The 21143-nt window shown below is 34.5% G+C and overlaps 1 protein-coding gene across 1 annotated transcript; it reads right to left on the bottom strand.

The window, feature by feature from the left end:
• Positions 1–12338: 12338 nt before the first annotated feature.
• On the bottom strand, positions 12339–20504 carry LOC129880401 (protein PECTIC ARABINOGALACTAN SYNTHESIS-RELATED). Its single transcript, XM_055954418.1, has 11 exons — positions 19979–20504; positions 18400–18450; positions 18210–18300; positions 15747–15823; positions 15456–15544; positions 15093–15212; positions 14142–14258; positions 13916–14059; positions 13703–13826; positions 13416–13607; positions 12339–13132 (listed from the first exon to the last, which is right to left on the bottom strand). The coding sequence occupies exons 1-11, from the start codon at positions 20297–20299 to the stop codon at positions 12773–12775; spliced, it is 1686 nt and encodes a 561-aa protein (XP_055810393.1). The 5' UTR covers positions 20300–20504; the 3' UTR covers positions 12339–12772.
• Between the last annotated feature and the right edge of the window lie 639 nt (positions 20505–21143).

Genomic DNA, 21143 nt, shown 5'->3' with positions numbered 1-21143 from the left:
CCAGTTAGTCTATCCAAAAAGACTATCCGACATATCATCTACGACCCAAACTCTCCACCAGCAACCCGACAGTAGAGTTCGATTAGAAAATAAGGGTAGTTCATGATAAAAATGCCATGATAGATTTGGTGCAATATGGCGAGCTACTTATATGGGTAGCGGGTTATATAAAGGAGCATGGCATCACAGCAGATTGGGTGTCACACCCGACACCGATCAAAAAGGAGTCACTAAACTTTGCAACTAAGTTTTGGTAGACCACTGTTAGACATCAAATCAATCTGAACAATGCAGACAACCATTTGACATTGGATCGGGCCGTGCTCATAGCGTGCTTTATGGCTGGTTATGAGGTAGACGTGGTGAGTATCATTATTTCAGAGATTCATGAGAAGGAGATTCGACGGAACACCACAATCCCTTTCTTGTGACTTGTGTTTTCACTATGCAGGGATACTATAGTTCTAATGATTTCTAGGGTCGATTCATTGATTAGAGTGAACAAAACTACAGACCCCGGGCTCATTAAAGATGATACAAACCCGATCGGACAACAACGTGCTCCCTTTCCATAGGTGCAGTTATTGGAGTTTGTCCATGTTCTGCGCCTGAGAAAAATGATGTAGCAGTTGCTCCGAACCAGCAACCACCTTCTGTAGAGCCATCTAAGGCTGTCCCGGCTATTTTGGCAGCCCTTCTACTAGCTTGCCGCGACCACAGCACACAGACTTAGTCACTATTTCAGCCGAGGCTCTACACATTATGATGCAGTGGGAAGCATATATCGAGGTCCAATTGGGCCAATTGATGCAGCAACTCAAGCCATGGGTCCATAAAGCCATTATCAAATCAAAGGAGCGTATGGCAGCAAAGTTTGAAGCTGTTTTAACTGATCGAGAGAGACAGATTCAGGCATGTATTTATGCCTTAAATATGAGGATGAGCGCGAGATTGCAAGCCTCATCTAGTGCTGACATTACTGCCATCCAGACTGAGATAGGAGCACTTTGTGCAGAGATCACATCCCTGGCTACACCAGCCCCTATGCCATTTGCTTTACATGTTGTTCAGCCTCCGCAGTTGTTTGATTTTTTTGTGGATGATGAGTCTGAGGTTGTTCGAGACAAAATACCCCATACTAATGATGCCATTTTAGACAGGGATGAGGCAAAGAAGAGAAAAATGAGGAAGCGTCAGGAGGTTGAGGAGGCTACTCGAGCATCTATAGTGATCGAGGAGATACCACGAGAGAAGTAGAGGCAGCACTCTTGGAGATTCGATCTCTCATATTGAAACTCATGATGATGACAGACTACTGTGGCACCACATGCTGCTGCACCGGGATCCACACAGATGGACCTGGATGCCACCATATAGACTTCGGCGCTTAGGCGCCACAGGTTCTTTTCCCTTTCCCCCTTATTGTTTTCACTATTTTTTGTACTGTATTGAGGACAATGCAAGGATTTTCAAGTAGGGGTGGGTGGTTATAAATGAATGCACGAGTATCTCGGTAAAGTCTGAGTACTCTAGACACTCGACTAAATTCTTAGGGTTTTCTTGCCTGTATTCTTTTTTCCCAAAAGACCTCTTTTTATGTTGAACCGGCATGTTTAGAACGTAAATGTAAAATAAGAGTAGGGATTTATGGCATGAAGGCTAGGTTTTAAATGAAAACAAATAGACCTTCTTCGAAATTTTCTTGAATTGCCATTACTGTTTCTTTGATTGATTGACTATGTGAGATCTTTGTATGACATGATGTAAACCAGTATAATAACACATGACTTAAACTAAAACATGAACCAAAGATTGATGATTGACAGTGAAACTTGTTGCCAAGTGTGTGTGAGGCATTTGTGTGTTTGGACTGTTTGTGCCAATCTAGAACTTGCCCCATTGATCGTACTATGATGATTGAACTGTTGACTAGGAAAGGATCATAGGCCATTTTTGACTTATTCCACTTATCCTTAAAAGAACCAACCAAACATTGTTTTACCCTTTGAACCAAAGATATAAGCTTTTAAAAGAACCTTTTTGATCAAATAAATACGTGTTTCAAATACCCCTAATCCAAATAGTAATCCCTTGTTTTGGCCCCCAATCCCTCCTAAGATAATGTGCACTTCAACTCAGGCTAAAAGCCTAATTTGAGGGTGGCTACAATGAGAGAAAGGCGAGAAGAGAAGGGGTGTGAGAAAAGAAAAATAAAATAAAGAAAAGGTTTGAAAAGGTGATGTGTGAAAAGGAAGAAAAAGGTGGTTGGATAAAACGAATAAATGGTTTGGAAAGAGTTAGCAAAGAGAAGCACAAAGCATAAGAAAAATGTACAAACGAAAGCCACACCTAAGGCGAAAGCAACAAGCGAAGACAAAGGTGGAACTCAAAGTTGATATAGTGTTTGAGGAGGGATGAAAGTCACTAAAATTTAAATACACCACACCTGCCCCTGAGCCTACATTACAAGCCGTAAAAGTCCTAGTGATCCTAGTTCAATGGTTCAAGAGTCTAAGTATTAAAAATAAGGGCAAGCCTATGGTATTGTGCATGAAAGTCTAAATTTCATTTGTGAGCGTGATTGTTTTCCCACGTCCCTGAAGTTTAAATAATAAATGCAATTCATGAGTGAAAAAAGGGATTTTTTTCAGTGAGGACACAAGTGGCATTGTCTAAATAATCATAAAACAGTAAATGTTATTTGTGGCATGTTAAGTGTCTATGCGTGTTGAAGTGTCTAGCATTGATCCACATAAGTTAGTCTTATTTGAAATAATGGCTGCAAAAGTATCATGAATGGAAATTGGAAAGGGTCGGGAGTTAATAGCCTATGATTGTTGTACATTATTAAATCTTGTTTTACATGGAGTCGTTGTAGTATATTAGTGTCTCTTGAGGACAAGCAATATCTTAATTTGAGGGTGTTGATGTATCGTGTATTTACGATACTTTTAATGCCTTAAAACTTAAGAATGTGCATGTCTTTTAAGCATATGTTAGCATGTTTGATGTTGGTTGTGCATATTTTGCAGGAAACTAAGTCAAAGAATTGATTGAGGAATCATAGCACTGAAGGAAGGTAATTCTTGAGGTCTAAGAGCTCAGCCTATGACTCGTCATTGGACATATGGGTCGTAGGTGTTAGTTGTCAAAGCAACAGTGAAGGAAGGAAGAAGCAGAGAAGGAAACAAGCAGGTTATACGGCTCATCGACATTTCAACGAGGCGTAGTAGTCAGTCGTGGATAGAAGTTGTAAGTGGTGAAAGAAGGACAGTGTCTACGACCCCAATTGATGAGTCGTACTCAAGATAACAAGCCCTAGAGAGAGGCTGTGAAGAAGAAGAAGAAGAAGTCCTAAGTGCAAGATGAAAGAGTACGAGTTGGTTCTACGACTTGTCTGAAAGCTTACGACTCGTAGAAACAAGTCGTAGACCCAATCTGAATTTCAGTTTAGGAAAATTAGTCTATAAATACACTTCTTAGATTCAGATTTTTGTATGTACATTTTTGGGTTTGAGAATATAGCTTAAAATACTTTTGAGCTTTTATTCTTAAATTCGGATTTTTGTTATTGATATTTTACGTTCGGATTTTATTGAAGATTTTTTGAGCTTTCACACTTCTCATTATAAGTTCAAAATTTCTTTTAACTTGAATGCTATTAAGTGTGAACACGTAGTTATGAGTAGCTAATTCCACAACTAGGATTGTGGGAACCATGAAGACTTAATGACGTAGAACTTAATAAAAAGTGATTCTTGAATAGTGTGCATGCACGTATTATTTTTGCCTTCGATTTGATTACTTTTTAACAGTGGCCAACGTTAGAACTTGCTTTATCCTTACATGCCGGATCAAGGAGGTAACGGATGGGAAAATGGATTAAACAATGAGATTTGGGGCTAATCATCATCATCTAATTAGCTTGTACGGATCAAGGGATAGCTAAATCTGGGATCATTGGTAAGGGTTAGTAAAACATACACTCATACACAGATCAAGTTGCATAGTGAAATTTATCTATTTGCCGGATCAAGGATTTAGGTAAAATTAACTTACCGATTCTACATATAACACACTAGGAAAGAATTACTAATAAAATAATCTACTTAGTTAAGGATTCTTGGAGAACACATAAAACTCTAGTTTCACTTCTTATTGATTTAAACCACATCAAACCGTACTTTCGTTCATTGATGTTTGCTATTTAATTTATTGATCAGGTTATAAAAATTCTCCCCTTTGTTTTCTCTTTCTATGGAAATAACTTAATTACTAAAGCAAATAATAAATAATTAATCTAAAGTCTAAACCATATTCCTCGTGGGATCGACCCTATCCTTCGTTAGGTTCTATATTTGATCAACGATCGCTTTATGCTGTCATTTGAGCGTATCAGGTACACATGGATTGATTGATCGTGTCTTGGATATGAAAAATGGACTCTTAAAACTTCGTAAATCTCTTAGAATTCTCGAATATCCCATTGTATTTGTGTTGGAGAAAAATGGGGATGAGGTTACGAGTTTAATTGTGATATGAACTAATCTAAAATGAATTGATGGGGTTAATAAAAGGTGATGTGTGATATTGTTGATTATTGAATATTACATGCCATAATCTAGATATCTATGTGTATTTGATAAAATACTTGATAGTCTAATTGTGATTGTGGTTTTTCTAAATTGATTATTCTTCATTACTTATGTGAGCATGTTGTTTGCATTGGTTTTGAAACATTGTGATGAGAGGTATAGGATTGTGAGATCGAGATCATTTCCGGCGAAAATATATTGCCGAGGTCATTTTCGGCAGGATTACATTACCGAGGTCATTTCTGGCAAAAGCATATGGTCTAGGTCATTTTTGACAAGGTTGTGGGACCGAGGTCATTTTCAATCAGAGATTATGAGGCCGATGTCATTTTCAATCAGAGTTTATCATGCCGAGGTCTTTGCCTACAATTGCACATATACATGATCTTGAGTGTGCATATACATATTCTGTATATCTATGTTGACGATTTGATGCTTATTTGTGACTTATGATTACTTGTACAATACATCTTGTGATATTGAGTTGTGATATGTATCTTATTGAACTATATAATATGAACTGTTAGGTTGGGCTGATTTCTGTACAGGTGTAGTCTGGAGGTTCGGTTGGGTTGGAAACGGAGTTCGTGTATTCTTTTAGATTTACTTAGTTTTTTTAGTTAGCTTGTTGGGTACCACGTTGTTTGGTACTCACCCTTGCTTCTATACTTGTGTAGGTTTCGAGTCTGGACTTTGATCACCGTCTCTTTTCTTGATCATTTGAGGCTTCTGGGAGTTGAGAGAGGTAACCATTGATATCCAATGAACTCTCGTACTTCCTGTATTTTTATGCTTTACTTTGTTTGAGAGTTGAAGACATATTGAGACTTGTACTTTCATTTCAATTTTCGATATTTAGCGGCTTGTACATGTGACAACCAATCTTTTGGGGTATTTAAGTTGAAAGACTTCTACTTTTGGTTTATTATTTATTTATTTAGGTTATTTTTATTATATTTATCAAAATGTTGGGGTTTAGGCTGACTTGTCCGGTGGAAAAGGACAGGTGTCATCACACTCAAAATCGGATCGTGACACTTAAGCTCGCATTGTTTTGGAATTAATCTTTTTAGATCTTTTATGTCTGGCCACCCATACAAAAATTTACCAATCACTGCATATTGGAGACTCTCATTTATAATCATCTGTTCAACCTCTTCCTCCTCCCAAATTATCCTAGGCTCACCATAAGAGTAAGCGATAAGTTTCATTGGGAGTTCTTTTTCTTCCTTCTGTGTCGGGCGTACAACAACGACATAATTTAGTTTCGATGATATAATTGATTCAGTCACTTGAGTATCAACCCCAGTGGGGGGTTGACCATGTGAACTGGTGGTCATAGCCACTGGAAACGATCGGCAAATAGTAGAGTTTAAAACGGCGGCTAGGGTTTGTATTAGTTTATTGGTGTGTCACTCGAATCTCGATTGTATAAGGCTTTCATATATAATTTTATTATTTTATCCGTCTATACTTACATTTTAGATTGTTTTCTCATTTTGAATGCGGTATCAGATTATACTAAAATTTTGATACAAAATTATATTATTGTTACATATTAAAAATAAAAATAAACATATTATCAGATAAAATATAAAATAAATTGTGAGTATGCTCCTTGAAGAATGTTCATACCATTTATCCAAACTTATTTGAAATTGAGGCTTAATTATCGTAATCTCTCTAGTTTGTAATAATTGATTTTTTGAGTTTTTTTGTTCAAAATAAGTTAATTGTTTGGGTTGTGAAATTTCTTCTATTTTTCTCCTTTATTTAAATTTTCTAGGTGATAAGTTTAAGAGAGTTAATTACTCATATTTATGATTTTACTTTGAATTATCTTTATTTTTAAGAATAGTTTGAGAATGATTAAAAAGGCGAAAGTAAAAAATGATATTCGATTTATGTCCTAATTTCTTTTCTTAATGAATATGTATTGCCTTAAAATTTTAGTTAATATGAATTAGGGAAAGTACGTAATATCACCCTTGTTATAAAAGTAACTACGCTTGTTAAAAAGATTCCAAAAACATTTACTTTAATCAATTGACATAAATTACTACTGTACTAACTACCTTACTAAATCAAACAAGCAATCCCCAAAGACATGCTAATTAATGAAAAATTAAAAATGCTACTGTTGAAGTAATAACTTGTTAATGACACAGTTTAAGAGAAAACGAAAAAAAATTCCGCTCCCATTCTTAAATATCAGAGGCGGATATATTAAGGCCCGTGGGGTGCCACGCCACCTGCTAACTTTGTGTGTGTATATATATATTTACAAATAATAAACATGCTACTCAGAGAACTAAAGTCCTCTAGGTGTCTGTGGTAAAGGGTCAAATGTTTAAGCTTGATGTCGCGGTATTGACAACGTTTTTCTAAAAAATTTCAACTGCAACCTACAAGCACAACCAATCGTTTGCTTTTGTTTTTTTTTTATTTCAACTGCAGCTTGACACAGCCAAGTACGCTTGTTTGTTTCTTCTTTTTTTTTTTTTAATTTTTAATTGTTGTTGATTTATTATTAATATAATCAAAAAAGTTTTGGTCTTTTCTCTTCAACTTTGAAACCCTCTTCTCTTTCAAACTCTCTCCAAAATCTTTGCCACTGCCCAGCGCCACAGCCACTCAGATGCTCAGCTCAGTCCGTTGCAATCGTCTCCCCTCACTCTTCACACCTCAAGGCTCAGGCGATCCGGCCAGCGATGCACTCTGCTGCTGATTACTCTTTTCCACCACAAGTCCACAACCTTTTGTAGATTGTAAGTTTGTAATTTTATTTTGTAAGATTTTTTTTTATTTCTCTTTCTTGAGTTCTCTGGAGTTTTGATGAGTGAGGACCGATTTCATATTAGACAAGAATTTTGATTTTACTTCAAGAACATTGTAAGAACATTAGTTATGAATAGTTAAAAATAAATAAAAATTAGGAGAGTAAAAAATAACCCTTTAATTTTGTGGTTTGGCATTTGGTACACAATTATTTAAGTTAAGAGTTGAGACACCTCAAAAGTCTTTATGGAAAATCTCATAGTGATAATGTGAAAAACAGAACACTATCTTAATATTTGCAATAATAAAATTGAGATTTTTTTATATTTTTTTAATTTCGGTTAGTTACAGAATTATTAAGGCTGCCTTGGGTTTATTGTTTGTTGTTTCTGGAACATAGGGAGTGTTGAAATTCAATAATTATTGATGTATCATTGTTGTTTGTTCACTTTAACAAGTAATACAATTGTGTTCTAATTGTGAGTTGGATTTGAATTTTCATATTGTAGGAAAGTGTTCTAATTTTGTGAATTGAGATGGATAAATTTCTCGCGAAATTTAATTATTCTCAAGCAAGTTCTAGTGTGTATGTCAATCATTTTCATATTAAAAATGACCTTAATTTGGGTTCATTTGAAGCCGATCCAGGAAAAAGAATGCAAATTGCTGATTATAACCCTTGCATATGTGATGAAGTGAGGAAACATTATATTCAAAAGGGGTCTTGTCAACTTCGCATGCATTCATATCCTTCAACTGAAATTGAAAGTAGAATGCGATAATTTTGTTCAAATTAGTTCAAAAGTCCATATTCTAAATGGTTGGAATATAGCGTGGAGAAAGATTCAGTGTATTGTCTATGTTGTTATTTATTCAAAAATGAATTTTTCCATGGAAGTACGAGTGAGTTTTAGAATAAAATTGATTTTAGGAGTTGGAATAAGGCACTTGAAAGATTTCGATTGCATGTTGGTGATGTTAATAGCATCCACGATAAATGCCTCTATAGGATGCTAGATTTGTCAAATCATCATCAATCAATTCAAGTTGCTCTTGACAAGCATTCTCAAAAATTAAAAAGTGAGTACTGAATGCATTTGGAAGACTCAATTGATGTGTCAATACTTCTTTTACTATATGGATTGCCTTTTCGAGGTCATGATGAAAGTGAATCTTCAACTAATCAAGGCTTCTTTCTAGGATTTTTGCGATGGCACAAGGGAAGCATCCGGATGTGGGAAAAGTGATATTAGAAAATGCCCCATAAAATGATACTTTGACTTGTCCTATGATCCAAAAGGATATTGCCAATGCTTGTGCAAAAGAAACGTTGAAAGCTATAATTGGGGACTTGAATGGAGATTACTTTGTTATATTAGTTGATGAGTCCAAAGACATCTAACACAAAGAACAAATGGCTCTTGTTTTACGTTTTGTTAATAAGAATGGTATGTAATTGAACGATTTATCGGTCTTGTCCATGTTGGTGACACATCGGCATGCTCATTGAAGAAAGAAGTTTATTCTTTGCTTTCCGACCACTCACTCACTAAGTCCATTCAAAATACGTGGACAAGGTATGATGGGGTTAGTAATATGAAGGGAGAGATAAATGTTCTCAAAATTTTGATTATGAAGGATAGTCCATCGGCATATTACATTCATTGTGTTTCTCATCAATTGCAACTAACAGTTGTGGCTATTGCTAAAAAACATTTGGATGTTGAAGACTTTTTTGATCATGTTAGTAATGTGTTGAATGTTGTTGGAGGATCTTTTAAGCGTGGAGATTTACTTCGTCATCATCAAGCCAAAAAGTTAGAACAATTATTTGAATCCGGTGAAGTTCATAATGGTTAAGGATTACATCAAGAACGCAGACTTCAAAGACTAGGTGATACTCGTTGGGGATCTCATTTCAAAACTTTAGATAACTTTATTGTTATTTTCTCATCTATGGTTCATGTGCTTGAAGTGATTGAACTTAAAGGTTCAACATCAAGTGATAGAAATCAAGCGGAATATCTTTTGACAAAAATTAAAACATTCAAATTTATTTGTATGCTTCACTTGATGTAGAAAGTGTTTGGCAATGTCAAATGAGTTGAGCAAGATTTTAAAGAAAAAAAGATCAAGACATTGTTAATGCGGTGGAGTTTCTTAATATTGCAAAGAAAAGATTGCAAGATATGAGGGAAAGTGGATGTGAATCTTTGTTGGATAATGTTTCCTCATTTTGTGATTTGCATGATCTTGATTCCCAAGTTGGATAAGTCTTATTTTCTCGGAAAGTCAAAGCGTAAGTCTTCAAGTGTTGGTTATTCCCATCACTTGTGTGTTGAAGTCTTTTTTTTGGTCATTGATGTGCAACTTCGAGAGTTGAATGATCGTTTTGATGTTGTGAGTAGTGATTTGCTTCTTGGGTTGGGTAGCTTGAATCCGGTCAATTTTTTCTCTAATTTTGACAAAGGTAGAATCATGACTTTAGCAAAGTGTTATCCAAGTGAGTTTGATGATGGAAAAATTCAAAATTTGAGTTACCAACTCGATACTTTCATTATTCATATGCGAAGTGGTAATTCCAAGTTCTCCAACTTGCAAGAAATTCAAGATTTGGCAATGGCATTGGTTGAGGCAAATCTTGTGGAGATTTATTCACTTATTTATTTACTTGTGAAGTTGACTTTAATTTTACCCGTTGCTACGACAACTGTGGAGAAAGCACTCATCTGTGAAGCACATCAAAAATAATGTGCGGAATAACATTGGTGATCAATATTTAAATAATTGTTTAGTATGTTAATAAAGTGATGTATTTGCAAATGTAAGTAATGATGTCATTCTTGACCGTTTTCAGAATATAAAAACTCGTCGAGGGCAATTGTAAATGAATGATGAATATTTATGATATTAGTAATATTATTGAAAGTTTCTTTGTTCACCTTATGATCTTATTTGAATGTGAAGTGTGAATTTATAATATATGTAATACATAAATTTTCATCTTGTTACTATTCATATTTTATTTATTGATTTGTTACATAGATCAAAAAGACGAATAGTTTGATCCAAACCTAAAGTTGATTTAATCGATGAGTCTACTTGGCACTCAGAGACTCTAAATTCTGAATCCGTCTCTATTAAATATTTGTCCTTTTTTAATGCATATCCCTTAAAAAATTATTAAGGGTCAATTTGAAGTCACTTGATGATTAGAATTAAAATAATTTTTAAAAGATAATAATTGCACAGACTAATAATTATAATGACTTATTTATTTATCATAATATAATTATAGTGTAATTACAAGTGCATTCTTAAATTGTCCAATTGTAATTACACAGTTAAATTAAATTTAAAAATAAAAAATTATCAAAATTTAAAAGTTAATATTTGACAAAAATATGTACCTTTATAAAGGATATTAAACTAGGTATTTAAAATACATATTATCTTTCGAAAATATATTTATTAATAAACACATATATTTAAACTGATATCATAAATAATAATTGATATATATATATATATATATATATATATATATATATATATATATTTAAAAATATTATAATTTAATAATTATAAAAAATAGAAGTATAAACATCGTGGATTACATGTTTGACAAAAAGATTTAATTTATAAATATAATTTCATAAAACTATTCAAATGTTTGACCAAAAAAAAATCCATCAATTCTAACTAAAACATGAATGTCATGCTATGTGAAATTACAAGTTAATACTACTAAAGCAAATAAATTGAAACAATAAATATGACAGAAATTCAAAATTAAAAAAGTAGTAGTAGTAATTAACATTATACTATGTAAAATTCCAATAAAACTTAAAGAAATATAAGAAAAGAAAAATATAATTTCTTTCAATAGTAAAATTCTACTTTAATTCAAAACTAAAATAATAATGCAGTTATGCTAAATAAAAAATAAAAAAAAACAAAAAAAAACGAGCAAGTACATAGAATTACTAAAAGTAAAAAATTTGAGAAATGAAAAGAAAGCAAATGAAAGATAAATAATGGAAAATGGAAAATCTATTTCAAAAATCTTTAGTAATTCTCACCTCCCTCGAGAATTGAAAAATGTAATTAGTCCCTCCCAATAATAAATAAAGATAAAATAAGAAGAAAATATTTAGTTAACGAAATGAAAATTTTTCGTTGTTATCTAACGAATTTAAATGATATGATACAATAAAATTTATGTAACAATTAAAACAAACATTATATTTAAAAAGTAACAACCATTCCAAATAAGCTATTAAAGAACTTATACCCTGCTAGGCATAAGTTTGATTCTAAGGGGTAATATTAAAAGAGATTTTTGTAATTTGAAAAATGATAGAAAAATAATGTAATTAGCTTTTAACACTGGAATTTATATAAATTACACTAAAATTAAATAAGAGAAAAAGACGATTACATTATTAGGATTGTGGTAGTTATCTAAATAGTTTGACAATGATAACACAGCCACCCATTTGGATAGGCATTCGATTCCTTCTCAAAAAATAGCCAACTTCCTGCTATAATGTGAAATTTGCTAAATTTGATTATTACAGTCGAAAATGGTAACAACATTGACGAAATAGATTCAAACAAAAGTTGTTCACTACCACCTCTTACAATATCTTTTTCCAATAAAGTAATAACCTAATTTATGACCTAAACCATTCCAATATATGATTATCATACATCTGTATATCACAACTTTCTACTTGTAAATAGAAAAACACGCCCATCAAATAAGAAAAAACCATTTCAGCACGCTAGGAGTCTTCTAGGAACAAGAAAACACTCTTTTAAGTAAATGGATAATCCTGAATGACAAGGACATATACTGGATACTACAAACAATCAAAGAACAGGATAAGAGTTAAAAAGTGTATCAGTTCACTTGAATAATAACCGAAAGAGAGGAGAGGGAGGGGTAGTTGATTGGTAGTCTAAATGAAGACATTTGTGTATTTTATGATGCACCAAATCGCCCAAGAGATTTGGTCTGCGTTCAAATGAAATGAAAGAAGCTTTTTTCTATTACTGCAAATAATATACATTATATCATGAAACAATTGAGAATATAAATTGATATTCCAGAATACAAAACTGTATTGGTATCCGCACCCAAAGAAAGATCATAACAGAGGTGTGGTCGATACAGGGCAGCAGCTAGAGAGAGCCCACTCCCAATAGCCAATTGCTTAACTCTTGTGTTAATACTCTTCAAAGACTACAACATTCTATCCATTCTGGGATCCCCATGTGTAAATTGCCTTATAATTCAGGCTCTGTTAACAGCGAAAGTTTCGCAATTCCCTGTGCACAACTCTAGAAAGATGCACTACTTAAAGGGCTTATCTTCACAATAAAGGTCTGTCAATTCAGGCTCTACACATGCAATTCGTTAAAGGATTCTCCCAAAGATCATAATTTGGAAACGTTTCTTCAGGTAAACCAGTTCTGGTTTGGTGGGTTATGACAACATCTTCCACAAAGGCAGCCCATCCCATATATGGATCTCCTAAGGATTTGGACATCAGACCCTTGTCCGGCTTAATGGATTTTAGACGATGACCCATGTACCTACGATTTCCTATTATCAGTTTGGCGAAGTTTCCTCCGTGTGTCATCACAAATACATCAGACTTCAAGCAGACTAGGAAGTCAAGGGCTGCCAAGCTTGTCACATGCTTTCTGAAGCCATCCAATTCTGGTTTTGTAGCTAGTTCCTCTTTTGTAACCTATTACAGATCCCAAAATATAATAGAAATAAAGGAAAAAACACAGGCATTTCACTAGGTATATTAAAATATGCTGGGTAAAACATATCTAATCTACAGGATATTGATATAATAAACAAAACAAAACAAAATACAAAGGTGAAAAATTACACAAAATCATTCCCTTCATGTTTATTTTAAAGATGACAAGAGTAGTCATCAATAAGATCAGCTACAAGCAAATAGAACCTGAACAAAATATAGATAAAGGTCCCTTGATCAGAAGTTTGGGCAAGTAGCTTACCAGATTTGGGAACATGTTCCTCAGTGGTGCCATGCGGTTTTGTCCACCATAGACCTGTCCAGAAGCAACATATATTTGAGTTTCTTTAGGATAACCCATGGCCCGAAGCAGCACGGCTACTTCACCAGGCTCAAGAGGGCATCGTCCTTCCTTACGCTTTTGCAGCGCCAATGCCCACAAATGGGAACCATCCTGCCAGTGAAACAAACAGCAAACAGAAGATAAATATATCAAAAATGAAATGGTCACTGTCGGCTTTATAGGATAGTGATCATAATCTAGATAACCTTAAACCGCCGAGGCCATTCTTTCTTTCTGTATGCAGCCATGAGAGCTTTCTCTGACCTTGTTCCAACAAAATCACAGAATGATAGACCCACCATTCCTTTCTCAAATCTCAAGTGAAGAGCCCTAGTTTTGACAAAATATTTTAAGTTCCATCATAGATCAGAAGAAGCGAAACAGCATGTTTAACAGCAGTTACAAGCATAATAACTCACATGAAAGGATTTGAACTACCAGTGCGGTTTCTCATCCTTGAAACGAGTTGATCAGCCATCTGCTCAATCTCGGGAAGAAACTTCAGAGCATGATAGTTAACCCTGCACCTCAATTTGTTTATCTCTGGAGGAACATTATCATACCTGAATGAAACGCGGTTAGTTTATCAGGTCAAAGCCAGTTTATAAAATCAGACCACTAAAAGGAGTATGGAAATCTAGTTACCCAAGTCGATCAACAAAAGGTTTTAGTGACATTATCTTCTTCTCCTTGACTCGTGGCAAAACATTATCTATGTAGAACTCTGCTGAAGCGTACTTGGGAATATTCTTGACTGTACGCCTGGCAAGCATATAGTACAAGCTTTAGAAAAACTGATGTAAAACATAAATGAAAATAGTCACTATGTGCTCACGTTCAACAGCTATACCTTAATTGCAGTTCTTGTGAGATTTTATTTATTCATAAGTCTTTATTGTATTTATGCAGGCTACTTTCTTTACATTGAAAGTATACAAGACAGAATCAGTAACTCTTTTATTTCCTTTTGCTTTTCTCAGTACCCTGAAATATCCAACTATTTTTATTTTTCACATACAATATAATCAAAACAAGAAATGGTGGACTACTTGTCCATGCTGTTTTTGGCTCAATCCAACGCTTCCTCTCCAACTTGCAAATGCCCAATACTGTCTTCAAGTGTGTCCAAGTGATGCCAATTTAGAAGCATGGAACCCCAAAGCTGTAAGGCAACTCTAGAGCTCTTGTACGATTTATGGTGTCAACAAGGTCTATTTATGAGAATACCAAGTCCATTTTGGTTATTATCCTCATCAATGTCTCTTAGACTTCGGTGTAACTGAGATAATTCTAGAAATCTTGCACAAATCCTGTAGCTGTGGTGGGGTATGGGGATTAGAGAATTTTGTGCTGGGGGTAATTACTAATTTGAATTCTCATGGAGAGACAGTTTCTCATTTATATATTACAACCACACCACGACAAGGTCGGCTGGGGATTTGCATGATGTTAACTTGAATTTGTAGAGCACTATGTTGATTTATCTTGTCAGGGAATTATACTTAAAACTATTTAAGAAAACTATACTTAGAACTGCTACATGAAAATGAAACTAGAATGCAAATGTAAAATGCTAACAACGCTAGGGGGGCATACCTTATGCTTGTGAACAGCTCAGATTTGTCAGTAAACCACTCTGGGATATCGCGAACAATTCGCACATCATCCTTCAGGTAGTTAATAAAATGATCTACATCAAATATGTCCTCCAATTTCCTGTAAACATAGTTAACTCGTGTCAAGAATAATTAACGTCTTACCAACCTTTTGGAAAACTCTCGCAATACAATGATATTTAATCTGGAATGTTTTTTCTACAAGAAACTGATACAATAACCATAAACCTCAATTTTAATTTCTATGCAGTTTGACTAAAATCTCACTATGGTGCAACATTAAAAATTGACAATATCCATCCATATGAGCAAAGAACAGCTGCTTCAGTCAAGTTTCCCTTACGTTTGGTCTTTCCATATCTGGTCTTGCTTTAATACTGGCAAAATAAGGGTAGCATTCATAATTTTGGCCACTGCAACAGCATTGCATATCTGCGAGGAAATGCATGACTAATTAAAGTGGTAAAAATCCTTTGAAACACATAACAGATTTCACAGATCTGCAGATAATTACAAAAGACAATAGATAGTTTTCATTCATTAACTGACATGCAAAATAAGAAATAACTAAACGTTACAGAGACAAAAATAAAAAGATGGGAGACAAAAGCATAGCATAAGACATGAAACATACAGCGATCCTTTGCTGGTTTAAGCCACCCTCAGCATGTATGAATATATAACCGTTTGTGGCGTTCTCGGGCGGAATATCTGCAAAGCGCCAAGCTATATCACTATTTTGCAAAATGAGGAAGTAAACGGATAATAGATCAGTTATTTGATTTGGGTATTCCAACAAGCTGTCAATGATACATCTAACCCAAAGAAGTTTGATGAATAACTTTTGCAAACAAGGGAGTATCAGGAAGAAACCTGTTACACCATTTTCTCCATTTCTAAGTAATGCTACAAGCTTCATGAATGGGAAGACCAGCTCGGTTTTCCCTTCTCAATGACACATGACGTATACCAAAGAATATTCACAGAGTTCCACAGCTCTGTATCAAGTATGATGTTCTAATTTACTCTATCCTAGATAGCTGTAATTCATACAAAAAGCTAAGGTGGGAAAACAACTAACAATTCTAGGCTCCAGAATGTAATGATCTAAGAACAACATTGCAAGAAGTCGGGAAAAAAGTGGAGATAGATTACATATATCAAAGAAAACACAGATAACTTCAAATTTTAAGAAAAAATACACAAATAAATAAGAGGAATCAAAATACCAAAGATATTAATGGAAGCCTTTAGAAAGATATTAAATGCTTACTTATCAAAATGATAGATGTCAAATGCTTAAAAGATAATCATTATAGCTATAACAGATAATTAGCCAAGAACACAAGACAAAAGTTGCTTAATTTCAATAAATTACACGGTCTCTTAAATTTGGGTTTTCTGGGTTAGTTGCTACAAGGGACGGTAGAATGTTGCCCAACCTAGGTTCCTGAATATTAATGAACAAACATAGACTAAAGAAGCTTTCATGCACAATTATTCCACTTTTACTCCTCAAAGTGTTCAATATGAGACAAAAGGAAGCGGCTAAGGATCAAAAAACGAATACCAGAACACAATAAGGAAGCTCTGATGTGTTTGAGACAATATAACAAATTTGCAAGAGCAATGCTAGAATACCTTTCAGAAAGTGATGCTTGAGAAATTTCCCATTTCATCAATGTGAAAGGGAAAATGAAAAGCACCTCTGACTGCAGTAAAACCAGAAGGATTCTGCATTTTGTGCAATCAATAATATTATGATTTGAGAACAGAATGCGTTGTGAAAAAGCTAATGCTGATAAGGTGCATGACACAAGGAGACAGTTGGATAGAAATTTGAAGATATTGGACCATTTATTACGATGGAAGGAAGGGGACGGAGGAGCAACTCTTGTTTGAAGGCAAAAGAATAGTTGTAATTAAGGAATTTGAGATTCAGCATTGGAGAATCTCCGAGGGCTAAAAGTTGCACGGTACGAAACTTGGTGGCTAATGGGCCTACCGCTCTACCTTTCTCCTTTGCAGAGAGGGATATTGCATTATAAGCATTTGAGTCCATGTGAGTTTTAAGTGAAAGGATCTATCAAAGCATTACTAGCAGTCCCTCTCTTTTCAACAGGAAGTTAACACTCGTATATGAAATCTCACATACCAACCAAAAGAGGAATGTTTGACCCATGCACACATCACTCACATTTTTTCTAACCAATATTTTCACAGCTACCTCTCTGTCAAATCCCTGAATATTGGAGGAACTTTTACTTATTTCTACTCTTAGAGTTTGGAAAGTTCTTTAATCACTCCATGAGCACTAGAAGAAGAATCACTCAAGAGTCTAATCCAATTGACCTAATAAATCAAATTATCAACAACAGAGATAAATTTGAAACTTAAATTAAACTACTAACGACAACATTCTTCAATTGCATAAGATGATACAACTTGCTATTTCTGAATAAAGTTCACCTTTAAGATTACATGCCTTGTTCTTTTATCATTTCAGATATTAAATGACATTTCTATCCAAACACCAAAAACATCTGCCACTCTACCCTGCTCTCACTTAAATGTCAGGTTTCGATCCGTCGCATGGTTCATCCAATATATTGTTTTATATTTGTATCTCTAAAAGTCAACTTGAGCTTCTATTAGAGGGGAAACGGATACAATTCATTCAAAGGGGGAGCAGAGCAGCAAGCAGGCAAAGCAGGGGAAGAGATATGGATTGCACTGAAAGCAATGCCCCTTGCACCTAAGTGCTACAGTCTGAGCTCAAGCAGCGCATTTATTATTTGGAGATGGATGGCGCCAAGCAGGAGGATTTTTTCCATTAGCTGAGGAAAGTAGCAAAGGGATATCGCTCTCGTGGGGAAAAAAAGAAAATCATAAAATTGATCGAAGGGATCTGTCTAGAGTGTAATCCTGAAAGATATTTTTCTCTTTTTCTCCTGCACTGTTACCTTGAGGAAGAGGGGAGAGGATGAGGTAAATTCTCTAAACTCATAAACTTAAAGGAGTATATGAACCAAATTCCCCCACCAGAAGACATGACAAGGCACATGTATAGATATAATTTTAAGGAGCATAAGAATACCTGATATCAGTCCCTCACGTCGCTCCGCACAAGGCTTCCATGAGGTTGTTGATGAATAAGGATTCTCCCACAAGGAAGGAGGCTCTTTCACCTAATAAATAAGACAGATTGGACGCTTGACTACAATGATGGTAGTGATTATGTAATAGGATGCAGTAGGAGACAAAAGGGTAGTCTTTCAAGAACTTACCCGTGGACACTGAAGAGTTATACCATCCTTTTTGCACAAATATGGAGCATTCTACACAGAGAAAAAACATAAACAATGTTTTAAACACTGAAATTGAGTCAAAGAACATCAGATAGGGAATACATCAAACATTATTTCAATAATAGTTTGTTTAAGCAAATCAAAAGGCCAATGTAGCACACAAAACAATAATAGCCCCGATGACAAACTCCTTAATCAAGAATTTTTTTTATCTAATCTAACATATTATAAACCAATTCTTTTATTTTAGATTATTTGCTTGAAATCTGTAACCTGTTTATACCTCCTAATTGTGAAAAGAACTATTACATGTGGAAAGATGTAACTACACACATAATCATTGAGAGCTGATGTTGAAAATTATGTGCTTCAATTTACCTATTAAAAAACTATGTGTTTTAATTTCACCACCCACAAGAACATCACCAAAAAGCAAACTTCAAGTCGGGTTAGGGGTAAGGTCATCAAGAAGATGGGGTTGATGATTCATGCAGTTATTTTCTGGTGTTTGTGGACTGGAAGAAACGGAAGATGTTTTGATGAATCTCAATTCCAAACTCCTCCCTCAAAGCTAAGTGTCTACTTAGTCTCTTTAGCTGGGTTACACAAGCCCATGTAATTAGCACTGAGTTAAGCTAACTCTCATTTACATGTATTTTTGTTTTCAGCTTTTGTAACTTTGCATCAACTTGATGCCTTTCTAATGAAAAACCTTACTTCATCAAAACTAATTATTCGTATATATGAAATCAGAAGTACCAAGCTTTTTGTTCATATGATTCCATACCACAAATGAAATCCTTTATATGAAGAAAGTCGAGGAAGAAAGATGCTTACACGGCCAACAATTTGATTGATATCAGAGATAATATAAAGCAAACTTCAGCTATATGACTTGTTAGTGTTCATATAAGAACAACACTAAAGATTGGCTTGCATTTACCAAATTACATGGCATTACTTAATTACATTAGCAGCCGAAAGACATACATTTCTACTCTAGTAAATATATTACGGAATTAAGGTCTTAACTTGACCAATAACCATCAAGAGGACTTCCTGTATTTATCTCTAGTCGATGCACATCTTCTCTAGAAAACACTATATGGAAGTCAAGGTCCTGAATTGACCCAAAGTTATCAAAAGCACTTCCTAAATTACTTCTAGCTGCTTCAAATTGACCAATCACTCAACTAGTTGAAATAGCTATAGGAATCCTCTATTCCATCCCCTTCTACTCAGATTCATTCATTCCAGCATTGGCAAATAATTTTATCATTCAAGGCAAATCACATGTTCTCTTAAAATGCACCTTCCCCAAATTCCACACATTTTCCTACCCGAACCTTATGAGAGCATAACAGAAACATCTAACCCTTGATAACCTCAACTAGTTGATACCAGCTTCAAACTAATTAGAACCGGAGAATCTTTTGAAAAACTAGAAATATCCAAACTAGAAAAAAAGAAAAAAAGAAGCTCCAGTGAGCGAATTGAGAAGCGATATATATACATATGCGTATCTGTGTATTTTGAGATCAATAAAATGAAGGCTTACCAAACGATGAACAACGGAGGAAATCAGGACGACTAGTGAAAGTATGACAACAACAAGCAGAAAAAGCGAGATCTTGAACTTGTGAGGATGAGACCTCGATTCATCAGGGAAGAAGAAAGGGAAAAGAGGTTGAAGATGCGAAGAGAAGAATGAACGAAACCGATCTCGAGGATACCGGCCACGGTAATCTTCATCATCATCATCAACGTTAGGAGCACTGTCAGGAACCAAAGGAGATGAGGAAGCTACGACGTCGTCTCGCTTCCTAGGTGACGCTGTAACTCGGTTTCCGATGGAGCTTGAGTGGCGTAGCTCCGCCATTGCTCTCTTCGGACTGAACGCCAGTTTTCTTCGCCGGAATCCGGCGAGTATTTAACGTTGACGGAGTAACTGAGAATTTTCTAGAAATTCGGCTCCGGCAACGGCTATATTCAGTCACTGTGTGTGAGAGAGAGTGCTAAGTTTCCAGATCGGTGATCTCTTGACTTACCTTATTAGAATAGTACATTTTGACGGGTAAATGTTTTACTTAGAACCCCTCATATTTTGAAATGTGAGATCTAACCCCTTTAATATGAGTATTGTTTTTTTTTTTCAACCTCAAAAAAGAATATGAGCATTTCATTCAATGATTCCAATAAAATAAAATAATACTCAATTTATTATTTTAATCCATCTTAGCTAAATGAAATATTATGATCCACTAAATAAAAATTGTGTAAAATTAAATTTTATAAAGTTTAAATAGAGATTAATTAAAATTAGTGGGTGTTTGACCTTGAAAATAAAATATATTCACTTCATTTGGATTTTTTTAAAAAGTTGAAATTGGTGTTGTGTTTGACCATACTTTTTGCAAAGAATATTAGAAATTGAATGCACTTTTTAAAATATGATCAAATACTGATTTTCAACTAAAATTTATTTTTAATAAGTAAATAAATAATTTTCATGTCCAAACGGGTGTTAAAGTATATCACAAATTAAAAAAGTTGTTTTTGTATAAAAATTACTATGATTAAGAGCATGCTTGGCCAAGTGGCTAAAAATTGGTTATTTTGAGAAGTGTTTTTTCAAAAAGTGTTTTTAATAGTGTTTGGATAATTTATTTGAAAATAATTTTGATAAGCAGATTACGTTTGATTAATCTTTTTTAAAAAGTACT

The sequence above is a fragment of the Solanum dulcamara genome, chromosome 2 (genome assembly GCF_947179165.1).
Source record: "Solanum dulcamara chromosome 2, daSolDulc1.2, whole genome shotgun sequence".
Classification (NCBI taxonomy): Eukaryota; Viridiplantae; Streptophyta; class Magnoliopsida; order Solanales; family Solanaceae; genus Solanum; species Solanum dulcamara.
The sequence above is the reverse complement of the archived record's forward strand: the minus strand, read 5'-3'. Positions and strand labels throughout refer to the sequence as shown.